Here is a 13,043-nt window from a genome sequence, read left to right as displayed (position 1 = left end):
CCCGGCTTCCGCGGCTCGCCACACCCCCACCACCGCCCCCTCGGCCGCTCCGCGCCGCCATCTTGAGCGTGGCCCGGCGGGAAGGAGAGGGTGAGCGCCGGCCGGCGCTCGGCGCCATCTTGAGAGCGGCGCCGCCATGATGGGAGTGGCGGGTCCATGTTCACAGACTCACACAAAATCACACAGAATTGGGACGCCCGTCTCAGTTGTGCCGCCCCCTCACAGTTTAGCCGTCTCTGAAGGCGGCAGCTCTCTGCCCCGAGCGGGTGCGGAGGCGAAATCTGGCTTGTTCAGAGAGCCTGGCTCCCCTGCCTCTGCCCCAAGGCCACCGGTGCTGAGGCATCAGAGGCAGCAGGAGCCAGGCGAACGGCTGCTCGGCCTCCTCCGCCCTCGGTGGCTGCCAGCCACGGGCCTTCTGCCACCCCAGCAGCTGACTCACGCCAGGCCCGCACCCCACAAAGCCCTGAGTCGGCTCCAAAAATGCAAATCCGCTCTGTGAGGATTTATACAGCCTGTGAGGTGACTGAGGGGGAGCAGAGGGACACCCCCGCCAGGCTGTTGTGCGGCCCCCGGGGCACTCGTGGCATTGGCACCCTGGTTTTCTGGGGAGTGTCAGAGCATTTGGGAGAAATATCCTTTCCCGGTTCATGCTGCGTGCTGGAAGAAGCCGGGGCGTGGAAGATAGGACACCCATGAGTGCTGAAGGGGTTGGTGCTAACAAGGGGGCTGTGGGTAGCACCTCGTTCCTCCCAGGAAAACCCTAAATATAAACCCATTAGCTTCAGGTTCACTGGCCATTTATGCAATGATCATCAATCTGGGCTCTAACCAGACTAAATATCCTAGCTTTGGCTGCAGGTGGGAGATACGATCCTTCACTTCGCTGATGCACAGAGGGACGTGCAGAAGTCATCCAGGGCTGCTGCGAGCTCAGCCATTGCACGCAGCAGCGTCCACGGGGAGCAGCTGGCTCAGCACTGCTACTATTAGCTCCTCATCCCAAATCTCAAGTACAGACAGGACCGGAGCGCTGGAATTTCCAGTTACGTGTATGCTTCGGGAATTTTGTTCATAGAAAATGTGTTTTAAAGATGACCCACAAAGGAAGATGAATAGGTTGCTGCTTTCTTCCTACTTGATTGTTGCCATTTAAGGCCGTGAATTAGATTAGGGGTAGATTGGGGGTTTCGCTTAGCAATATCAGGTGCCTCAAGTCTTGATTACCTCTTTTGATTCTAAGCCTGTGAGAAGGCTCTGGAGTTGAAGAGGAAAACCCCTCTTAGTTTTAGGGGCTCCCCCCCTCCTTAGGGGGAGCCTCAGTAAGAGAATCCATACCTACTTTGTTTGTCATGTGTTTCACTTAAATAGAAGGTAATGACAAATTAAATCCGGGGGCCCTTCAGTCAAGACTGACTTGTTTGACATCTAGGAAAAATACCAACCTACCATATTTGCAGTCATCAGGGAAAGCAGAGACCAGGGTGGAGGAAACCTGCATTTCCAATGCAAATGGTAAATAAAACCACCAGCGAGGCCCGTAAGCAGAGTAAAAGCCCTGCCCAGAGAGCCAGATCGGCTGGAGCAGCCTGTGTTTGGGCTAGCCACAGGTTCCCTCCAGCCCAGACAACCCTGAATAAGAGCTGGGAACAGAGACAGGTATAAGAACCTCCCGAGGAGAAACTGGGCTCGCAGCAGTTTGTAAGAGTTGCACTTGGACTCATGGTCCACCAAATAAATGAGCAACGTGGCGGTGTAGATAAGACATGGAGGTTGAATACAAGGCAGCAGCGGGACATCAGATGGGCAGTAAAAGAGGAAGGAAACGAACAGCTACACTGAACTCTGTCATTTCTCTTGATGGTCGCTGGGAGGTGGCCAGACGGTGAGAGGAGAAACCCTCCCTGCTGCGCCTCGCTTCAGGAGCACTCTTCTCTGTCTGGGTACTTAGGGCCCTTCTGTGAAGATGGGTTCAGTTCAGGGCTGGGCCATCTCAGGGCAGACTTTGTTCATCTTGTGACAAATACACAGTTTTCTTAGCCCAAAGAAGGCGGGCACATACCATCCTGTCCCATTCCAGGAGGGCAAACAAACAAATTAATGCTAGTATCAAGGTATTTTGCTCCATATAAGACAAAAATCTCTTAACTCTTCAAGGTCTGGCTGACCTGGCGATTTTATATTTTTCCCTCTGCAAAGTCTTGGGTCATTTCCTCTGATTTTTCTTAAGACTGATACAGTCTGGACATCTCATCTTTTTGTCAGCATGACTAAAGCCCAGCTGGACTACAATGGCCAGAGCACTTGGTAAGCTTGGGTGAACTGCTAGCTCCAGTGCTGTAAGTGATTTTTCAATACTTGATGCGGTTTAATACAGTAAGGCCTGCTAAAGTAGATTACAGATGGGTATAATACAAGTCAGGGCAGGCTCCAGGTCAGCAATCCCTCTGCAAAAACCAACTTCAAAGACCAGGACTCCTCCTGCCCCAAGCATGAACGATACCCATAGTCCCACCCATGAACTGATACCTTGGAAAGCCCATTTTCTGAACCTGACGCTTTGCACCCTCGGAGGGGACTTCTGTGAGGAGGCCAGTTTTGTTTGAATGCTCTGGGGTTTCCTGGGACATTTGCATGCAGCCAGCTGGCACCTCTCCTGAAGCAGCACACGCTCACTAACGAGAGAACGGGACCCCCCCGAAGCCAGGGACCATTTCTGGTCAACACTCCCTGATACAGCTAAGAGACAATGAGGCCCTTCAGGGCTAAATCCTGAGAGCCGCTACTGTCTCCTTTGCCAAGGACATCACTAATTCCTGGCAGTGGCTTGATTCCATAAGCGGCTCAGCGAGGTGACTTTCCAGGTCACCAGCTAATTGCAGGTAAAGTGCCAGCGACTGTCTCCGGCAGGAGCGAAAGTTGGGAGCACTGGGGGAAGAAAGGGCGTAAAATGTGTTTGCTCAGCTCCCTTTAGCTGAGCCAGCTCCCCTCGGGCAGCTCAAGGGAGGTGAGAAAGGGCTGGGTGTCTTGCAAGGATCTATGGCTGGGTCCTGCCGTCTCTGCAGCCTGAGAAATCCTAATATGTCACCGACACTAAGCCAGATGGGGGGACACTCTCAGCCTGGCCCAGGGTGGCCATTTTAAACCTCCTAGTCCCCCCACAACCCCTGGCTATTTGTGTGCTGGAGAGGAAGAGGAGGTGGTAGCCAGGGGACTGCTTATTCCCTACAGATCTCCTTTGAGTCTTGCCCATTGCTGGTGGCTTCAAGAGCCAGGAGACGGCTGAACCAACTCCTCTACCGCCCTTCCCGTGACAGGCCCCTCGGCATTTCCCCACCTCTGTGAAACAGCGAGGGGCGAACCAAGCCCTCTGAAACGCAATCATGGATAAACTGTAGTTTTAAAAAAATCCCCCATCTTCCAGCGCCTGGTGTTCCTGAGAGGAAACCACCCTGGGCTCCCCCCTGCTCGCTGGAGTCGGGAGCAGTGAGTAATGCTTGCAGGCTTCCCTGCCCGGCACCGCATTCTTTTCTCCAGCATGTAATGGCCCAGAGGAGGAATAAACCGAGCCTTGCTGGAACAGCCTGCAGAGTAGCCCTGTGTGCCGTGGCCTCGCGTCGGAGAGGCATCGGGAAGGGTTGTGAAAGGCTCAGCCTCATTTTACTGGGGGGCTGGTTGCCTGAACAGCAAGTGAAATAGGAAGAAAGGAGAAAAAAAAACACCCTGCGAAGTGCTAACTAACAGAAAGCCTCGTCTGCTGCGCTCTGGAGCATGAAAATCAGCTGGGCTCCCCTGCGCCCGGTGGCTCTGCACCATCCCATCGCTCGCCCTCTCCCTGTGCCCACACGCTGCCCACCTGAGCTGCTCTCGGCCTCGGCGTTTTGCTGCTCTGTGGTTTCTCTCTCACCGCCACCATCATCTCTTCTGGTTTTTTTTGTGTCTCAACACATTTTTCCACCACGATCAGTGACCATTTCAGGGAAGGCTGAAGAAAAGCACCCCATTTCCTTACTGCCATCATCTCTTCTTGCCTCCCGGCCTTTTTCCTGCCCCACTTCCACCAGCTCCCCCCCTAGGAGCTGCCATTGCCTCCTCCTCACTCCATTTCCCCGAGACCTCAGGTTATAAGCCCAGTTTGGGCCTTGCACCAACCTGTTTCGCCTCCTCTGTTGCAAACTGGTGCTTCCAGTAACTTGTCTGCCCAGCCCAACGCCTGCTCCTACAGCCCTGCCAGGCTCCTACTGCACCCAGGGCAGCCGGGAGGGATGCTGGGGAGATGAAGGGCAGAAACCGGCAGGTCCACCCTGAATACAGAGTGATGCCGGAGCAGGATCAGGCCAGGAGGAGGATTAAAGAGCCAATGGAGCCTGTTCCTTGCCTTTCATCTGCTGTGAGCATGACACAATCACAGCCATTAGCTCTTCAAAGACAGGCAGCTTGGAGGAGCCTTGGGAAGCCAGCACCTCTTTGAGCAGGGCTCCAAGGTCTGGTTTGCCTGAGTTGGCAACTTGCGGTGTCACCTGGCTTTGCCCTCCCTGGTCCCCTCTGTCTCCTTCCTTCCACAGCAGCAGCTCCAGGCTTTGCTGTGCCCAACAGGATCTCAGCTCCCAGCACAGCTTTGCGAGGATCCCTGCCGTGGCTGCTCCTTTTCATGAAACTGGAGAACTTGATCTATCAAACAAGGCTGAAGTGTGACAGAAGGCTCAGAAGCGCAGAGGATGGGGACAGAGTTGAGAAGCCATGCAAACCTCCTTCCTGGCAGAGGCTGGGCTAGAGGCAGGTACCTGCACCGCCCACAGCAAGTCCTGGAGCTGTGGCTGTCCCTCACCCCGCAAAGAGCTTCTTCCCTCCCCACACCCTTTTCCCAGCCCCACCCCTGCCCAGCCACGTCTAACAGCCTGGTGGCCCTGCTCAGTTTTTTCCACTTCAGAGAAGACTTTCTCTTGCTTTCACCTGAAATCCACTCCACCCAGGAAGGGGCCTGCCAGAGAGCATGAGTTGCACAGCCTGAACTCAGGGCAAACCAGCAGGACAGACAAGCTCAGGCAGCCGGCACAGGGAGAAGAGGGGACAGTGCCCCATGGGCTATGGAGGAGGGCTGCAGAGTAGCCAAAAGGGCCTTACCACCACCACTGATTTCATGAGGCCAAAGCCAGTCATACCACACTGCAGAGGAGAGACACGCACACACAGGGCAGCATTTCAGAAGGTGCAGTTGGATCCCCACTAAGCCCAGCTCCTCCAGCAGCTCCTGACTGCACGCAGGGGCAGTATCTGAAGAGCTCCAGCCTTAGAGACCTGCAGGTTTGGCAGGCTCAGCTCTTCCCCACTGTATCGCCACGAGCCATCTGGCTTGTAGACCAGAGAGCCCACAGCACCAGCCCCAGTCAGATAGCTCATCTGTGCAGCCTGGCAAGGCTAGATCGGAGCACGTAGTAACTGTCAAAAAAGCAGCATGGAAGAAAGAAAATTAACAGTCAACACCAGTCAAGCCTCTATGGTGTGCACTTTTATTTGAACTGGTCTTAAGTCAGTGTACAGGTAGCCCCTCCCTCCCCCACATACTGGCACCGCTTCTCCTAGACCCTGCGGGGGGACTGTAAAGCCTTCATTCACATCTATCACTGGGGAACACAGCCCGCTTGCTTGACAAATCGAAGAGAAAAAGGATCAAGTGTGTTTTGTTTTTAAGGCGGAAAGATACAAAAAGACACTTGTTGGATTACATAATTTACAGACAAGCAATTATAACCTAACACCAGAAACTGGCATCGGCTCCCTCCGAGCTGGGCTGCTGCCTTCACAGAGGCGAGTAACTTCCTGTAACAATGCATTATAACAATATTTGGAATGACTATTAAAAAAAGAAACAAATGTACAATCAAAGTCCTCAGATGCATTGTAGAACTTTGGGGGCGTTCGCTCCAACATGTTTTGTTTTAAGACTGCTGCTGACACCTTCACCATTCCAGTTTTTTAATCCTGAGTCAAGCGCCAAAAAAAAAACAAATAAAGCCATGCCAATCTCGTCTTGTTTTATGCGCATTTATGGGTTTCATTTCATCACAAGGGTGTGGGTGTTGGTAACAGTCCGGTTTAGAAGCATTTGCGGTGGACAATGGAGGGTCCGGATTCATCGTACTCCTGCTTGCTGATCCACATCTGCTGGAAGGTGGACAGGGAGGCCAGGATGGAGCCTCCGATCCAGACAGAGTACTTGCGCTCAGGGGGGGCAATGATCTGCAGGGAAGAGGAAGAATCGGTCAGGTGCACAGCGTCACACTCCCCTCACTGCCCACGCATGGCCCTGCAAGCCAGAGCTGCTCAATTCCCTTATCTAGCCTTGGCCGAGATACCATGAAGTTCAAAAACAAGCTGAAGACATAACCTCACACACACCCACCTCCCTCCTCCTCGCTTTGCAGCCAGTGTATTTACACTAATCCCATTACTCCTATGGCTGGGTGGATGCCATCTTGTCCAGAGCAAGGCCATTACAGCTGCACCAGACACAGCAGTACGGTTTCTATCTTCTCTAGTAGGAGCTTAGCTTACCCTCCTCCCCGACCCACTCTGCATTTCAGCATAAACAGGGGCACCAAGAGCTTCCCTGACTCCAATCCTACCTTGATTTTCATTGTGCTGGGTGCCAGGGCTGTGATCTCCTTCTGCATCCTGTCAGCAATGCCAGGGTACATTGTGGTACCACCAGACAGCACTGTGTTGGCATACAGGTCCTTACGGATATCCACATCGCACTTCATGATGGAGTTGAAGGTGGTTTCATGGATACCACAGGACTCCATACCTGTGAGGACAAAGCAGTCTCAAGTCAGCAAAGGCTCAGAGACAGACAAAGAAGCCTGAGGCAACCAAGAGACCAGCAGTCCCTTCAGTGGCTAGGCACTACAAAGCCAAGGCTCTGACAGGCTCAACCTCCTGTTCTACTGCCTCAAGTCCCTCAAACAGCTTTAGGCTTTGGGGAAAGTGAGGCTAACCAGTAGGACAGGACAGACCTTGCCATGGACCAGCAATAATATGGTAACTGGCTGCCATGGCCTCTACATTACCTTTTACAGAAAGTTAACACTTGGGGGGACCACTGGGTCTCCTGGAACAGTTGGACTTACCCAAGAAAGATGGCTGGAAGAGGGCCTCAGGGCACCTGAACCTCTCGTTGCCAATGGTGATGACCTGGCCATCAGGGAGTTCATAGCTCTTCTCCAGAGAAGAGCTAGAGGCAGCTGTGGCCATCTCCTGCTCAAAATCCAGGGCAACATAGCACAGCTTCTCCTTGATGTCACGCACAATTTCTCTCTCGGCTGTGGTGGTGAAGCTGTAGCCTCTCTCTGTCAGGATCTTCATGAGGTAGTCCGTCAGGTCACGGCCAGCCAGATCCAGACGGAGGATGGCATGGGGGAGGGCATAACCTTCGTAGATGGGCACAGTGTGGGTAACACCATCACCAGAGTCCATCACAATACCAGTGGTACGACCAGAGGCATACAGGGACAACACAGCCTGGATGGCTACATACATGGCTGGGGTGTTGAAGGTCTCAAACATGATCTAGGGAGAGAAAAAGAGGGGGTTGAGTCAAGAGCCGAAACCAGGGTTCTCACTACAGGTCTACACAAAGTCCATGCAAGTAATTTTACTTTTGTCCCTAGATAAGAGAACTTCACTCCCCCTCAAAGTCCATGCTCATCTTGCCTGGGCTCCACCCACACCTGACAGGTCAGAGCCCGAGCAGGGACACCAGCACCACCACAGACCCATCCACATGTCACAGCAAGGACTAAAACAAATGCCAAGTTAACTACAGTACAGTCACTCAGGGCTGGTAAATGGATTAGTGTGGCTAGTCAGAAACAGCAGTTAGACAAGTTGCTAGTTCAGTCTCAGAGAAAGCCAGCTTAGAAGAGCAAACAAAACCTGTCAAGGTCCAGCAAAGAGGAGACTCAGGTCAGGAAAGGAAAACCCTGTAAAGATGGCAAAAAGGGAGAAGAGTGGTGAAGGAGGATAGAGGACAACTTGGAAGAGGAGAGCTGGCCCGCAGCAACATCTGCTGTAGCTCCGAGCTCTGGAGTTTTACACACCTGTGTCATCTTCTCTCTGTTGGCTTTGGGGTTCAGGGGAGCCTCTGTGAGCAGCACAGGGTGCTCCTCAGGGGCTACTCTCAGCTCGTTGTAGAAAGTGTGGTGCCAGATCTTCTCCATATCGTCCCAGTTGGTGACAATACCGTGTTCAATTGGGTACTTCAGGGTCAGGATACCTCTTTTGCTCTGGGCTTCATCACCGACATAGCTGTCTTTCTGGCCCATACCAACCATCACACCCTGCACAACAAAGAACAGGCAGTGAGTACTGATGAAGGGCAAGTCACACTGGGGGGACACAACAACCTGCTTTTCCCCAAAGATGGGTTTTTTATTATTGTTCCCACTCTGTTGGGAAAGGCATTTGGCCAACTGCTCCAGCACAAAAGCTCTGCAGGAGGCCATATTCCCCACCAGCTGTATTGCAGCGCAGAAGCCTCTCGGGTTATCAAGTCAGATAAATGGGCTTCTTGAAGCTCCAATGCCTCTAGGGGAACCGCTTCCACCCAAAACTCCCCCTTTTTCCCCAACAACGGCCCCCCAGCCGCCTACCTGATGTCTGGGGCGCCCCACGATGGACGGGAAGACGGCACGGGGCGCATCGTCCCCGGCGAAACCGGCCTTGCACATACCGGAACCATTGTCAACGACGAGCGCGGCGATATCGTCATCCATGGCTGGCTGCGGGAGGAGAGAGAAGGGGGACACGGGGACATGAGCATCACCACCGGATCACACCGCGGTCCCCGCCGGGAAGGGGAAGGGCAGGCGATGGCCCCTTCCCCACCCATTTCCTTCCCGCCGCCCGCCAGAGGGGGCGGCGCCTCCCCCGTTCACCGATTCGGGACAAAGGAAGTCCCCGCCGCCCTCTTCGTGATATTACCATAAAAGGCAATGGATGGAGCGCGCGCGCCGCTTTCGGGGGAGGAAAGGGGGGGGGGGGGGGAGCGGACGGGACGCGGCAGCCACGCCCCAGCGCCCCCCCTCGGGCTCCGGGTCACCCACCCCGCTCGCCCCGCTGCGGAGCGGCTCGGGCAGCCCCCAAAAAAGGGTTCTCACAGCCCCCCAGAAAAACCGCTTCTCCCGCAGCCCCAAAGGGCCTCCGCGAGGAGCCGCGGAGGGGCGGGCAGTAGCCACCTCGCCCAGCCCGCTAGCCAAGGCTCAGCCCCAGCGAAGAGCGGCGGCACGGGTGGGATTAACGCCGAGGGTTTTATGCCATTAATTGCCTCAGCTCCGCCGCCGCGGGCTTAATCCGGCGGAGGGGGGGGGACGACGGCAGCTGCCGGCACATGTGCCAGGCGGTGGCCGGAGCGAGCAGCCCGCCTGCAGAAGGGTACACGCACGGGGGGTGGGGTGGGGATTCTGCCCTTCTCCCCCCACACTCCTCGGCACACAGCTTTTGTTCCACAGTTCCCCCCTCGGGAGGGGGTGCCACCCCCCTTCCCCTGCGAGAAAAAAACCCACCGGGGCTGCTCGCATCTCCCCGGCGGGGGGGGGGGGGGGACCGCGCCCCTCCCCAGCGGGGGACAACGCCCCCAGGCCCGGCCGCGCCGTGAACTACCCCCCCCCCTCATATCTCCCCCACTTCAGAACTGGGTGAACGGGGGGACACCGCGATGCAGACAAAGCCCCGCACCCCATTACGTCCCGTCCCCCCCCCGGGCACAATAGCCGAGCCGCTCGCTCGCCCCGGCCCAAATCCTCTTAGGAGGCGGATTAGCCCCACAGGCGACAAGGGGGCAACCCCCTCCATCCAACCAGCACCCCCATTGAACCGCCACGTCCTTCTACACCCAATACAAGACGACACCGCACGGCGCCCCGCCGCCCCCAGCAAACAAAGGGCGCCCGGGAGGGCGCCCCCGCCACCTCTTCATCACCTTAATTAACCGAATATTAATAACAGCAACGACTTAACGGCGGAGAGAAGCCCCCTTCCCCCCCCCGGTGCCGGTCACCGCTCACCTTCGGGGAGTTGCGCGGTCGGAGCGAGGCGGCGGTGTTGGCGGGAGCGGGGCGTGCGGAGGGAGGCAGGCAGAGCTCGCGGCGGCTGCCGCCCGCCGCCCGCCCCGCCTTTATATGGGGCCGCCGCCGCCGCCGCCTCGCCATAAAAGGAAACTTTCGGAGCGCGCCCTTCTGATTGGTCCCCGCCGCGCCTCCCCGCCTCGTGCCGCCCCGCCTCCTTCTCCCCCCCCCCCTCCCCTCCCCGCGCGCCGGCGCGCCGCCCCGCCCGGCGCGCGCGGTAGCGCCCCCCCCCAAGAGAAATAATATGGGGGGGGGGACACACACAAAACAAACCGGTGGGGTGCAGCCCCCCCACCCCTCCGCTTTCACTCTGGGGAACGGGGCTTGTTGCCCCCCTCCGTGGTCCCCCGGGTGTCGCTTCCCCCCCCAGCGCCGCGACCCATAGACAAAGCCCCGCGGATGGAAGGTGGGGGGGCCGGGGTTCGCCCCCGGGCTGTGCGGGAGCCGGGGGGGGTGTACGCCCCCCCACCCCACGGCAGGGGATGGGGGCACTCCCGGGGGCACCGTGGATGGTGGGGGGGGAAGTCCTGCCTGCTCCTGCCTGCAGCGCTGCCCATCACCTGCACACCCCCCGGGGGGGGGGGAAACACCAGTCACCCCCAGTGGGTCCCAGCCCCGAACGGGGACCAAGTTCAGTGCTGATGTCAGCAGGCGGCGGTGACAGGGCTCCTGCCGGGCCGGCGGCCCTTGAACCCGCCCGGGGAACGTGGCGGCCGCCGCCGGGCACCGGGAGAGGCCGTGTCCCCTCCGTGGTGGCGGCACCCGGGAGAAGGAGCTGCTCCATCGGCCCCGACTGGGGCTGGGGACCCCGCTCCCCGGCCTGCCCCGGCCTGGCGGGGGTCAGGGCGGGAGCAGCGATTTGGTTCGCTTTTGGGCAATATTTGTTTCTTTCCTCTTTGATCCCAAATCTTGCCGGAGCAGGAGACGTGGCTCCTGCCCGAGCTGCCGCTCTGCAGTCCCCCTCTCCGGCTGTCACCGGCACACGGCGGCGTGAAATAAAGGCGAGGGCAGCGTCCGCGGAGCAGCAGCGACAAGGGGGGATTTGTGTCCCCAGAGCGTTGCGCGAACACGGGCTGATTAATCAAGTTAATTAAGCAGCCCTGTAAGTAAAGTACCAGCAGCAGCCGCCGCCACTCGCAATCTGTTGCTGGTTGGGAGCAACACAGACTTTGGCGTGGGGACCTTGCATGTCTAATCTCCGCGGTTTGAAAACAGCAAGGGGGGGGCGGGGGTTAAGATCTGGGGGAAAAAATGCTAAAAATGCCTGCTCACCGTGGGACACCCCTTGCTCGGCATCGCCGGGGGGGTGGGCTGGGGGAGCCGGACCTGCCATCGGGGTCTTGCAGCCCATGCCGGCGATCTCTTTGTCACCGGGGAGCTGCAGAGACCACCATGAGGATGAGGATGGGGCCTGGAGGATGGGCCCCCTCCCCAAACTGCCAGCTGCCCTCCCCAGCAGGGCATCGGGCCGAGGGGGGGACCCAGGTGTTATCATCCCCCCCCCCCAGCATCACTCCCTGCTGCAGGACAAAGAAAGGAACAGAGCAGCAGGAGGAACCTGCAAAAGCCTGCTAGATGGAGATTTGCAGTTACCTGGGGGGGGGGGGGGAGGTTTGGGAGGAGATGGGACAGTGTGCATGGATGGGGACACGAGGAGCAGCCCTTTTCCCTGGGATGGCGTTCCCTTCCCCAGGAGCACCTTGCCCAGGAGCTGCTGGAGGTGCCCCCAAACCCAGCACCACGGGTGTTCCCAAATGGGTGCTTCGGAGGGGATGGCGTGGAGAGGAGAGACAGCAGCCCCGTGGGCTCTGCTGGGCCGCCCCAGGGCCATGCCTCGTCCCTCAGGGCAGAGGTGGCCATGGTGATGGACCTGCCCACCCAGGCCACCTTAGGACCACGTCATCCCCTCCACACTGATGGTGGCCATAGTAATGGACCTGCCCTGCCAGGCCACCTAAGGACCATGCCATCCCCTTCACGCTGGAGGTGGCCATGGCAATGGAGCAGAGATAGTCCAGCACATGGGGACTGTCCCCACGGGAAGCCCTTGGTGGAAGGGGACCCACAGATCTGCCTTTGCACGGTCATTTCCCTGCCACCTCGGGTGGATCGTGCGAGATCTCTGTATCGCAGCTTCCCTTGCAGTAAAATGGGAGTCATCACTGGTAATTACCTACCTCACAAGGAATTAATTAATGTTTGCGCTCTACTTTGAAAAGGCTGATTATTAATTAGAAGATTATACGTCAAATAAGGGGAGCCACAAGGCATGGGTACAGCCTTGACGGCCCTTGCGGGCGTAAAGCATCGTCCACGAACGCGCTGATAAGGGCTTTGCAGGAAACGGCAGCAGGAAAACGTCCTACGATAGCACTGGGGTGATGGGTTTGGGATGGGCAACGTCAGCAGGAGCTCAGGACCAGGTGGGGAGGCCACCACGGCTCACAGGGGTTTTAGCCAGCTGGATGGGGCGTGCATCAAAGGGATGGGATGCTCCGCTGCATCCCCATGAGCTGGTCGGGTGGAACGGGGCTGGGGAGCCACAGATGCGAGCCAACCCATTAAGTGGGGAAGGGAATTACCGGGCAATTAGCGTCTCTTGATTATCGGACTGAATCAGAAAGCAATCAATCCGCCAGCATCCGGCGGGCAGTAACACCAGCTCTGCGTCTCCTGGCTTTGGAGGGGGCAGTGGGATTTGGCCTCGGTGGGGAGGGCAGGATGTGGCCCGCAGCACACGGCTGGGCCACCGCTTCCTCCCAGCCTGAAGCCACTTTAACAGCGAAGCCACCAGCCAGTCACCGTGTTCACCACCCAGCCCATGCACGGTGTGAGGGACCAAGCTGGCTGCTCCCATCAGCTCCTGGGGTGTCGCAAGAGCCGAGAGGAGGGAAAGGGGAACTGAGCAAAGAGCTCCCTGGC

The 13,043-nt window shown here is 57.5% G+C and overlaps 1 protein-coding gene across 1 annotated transcript; it reads right to left on the bottom strand.

Annotated features, from left to right (window-relative positions):
• Positions 1–5,484: 5,484 nt before the first annotated feature.
• ACTB (actin beta) lies at positions 5,485–10,215 on the bottom strand. Its single transcript, XM_063345242.1, has 6 exons — positions 10,062–10,215; positions 8,649–8,777; positions 8,097–8,336; positions 7,128–7,566; positions 6,624–6,805; positions 5,485–6,237 (listed from the first exon to the last, which is right to left on the bottom strand). The coding sequence occupies exons 1-6, from the start codon at positions 10,203–10,205 to the stop codon at positions 6,094–6,096; spliced, it is 1,278 nt and encodes a 425-aa protein (XP_063201312.1). The 5' UTR covers positions 10,206–10,215; the 3' UTR covers positions 5,485–6,093.
• Positions 10,216–13,043: the final 2,828 nt, after the last annotated feature.

The sequence above is a fragment of the Chroicocephalus ridibundus genome, chromosome 8 (assembly GCF_963924245.1).
Source record: "Chroicocephalus ridibundus chromosome 8, bChrRid1.1, whole genome shotgun sequence".
NCBI classification, from domain to species: domain Eukaryota; kingdom Metazoa; phylum Chordata; class Aves; order Charadriiformes; family Laridae; genus Chroicocephalus; species Chroicocephalus ridibundus.
The sequence above is the reverse complement of the archived record's forward strand: the minus strand, read 5'-3'. Positions and strand labels throughout refer to the sequence as shown.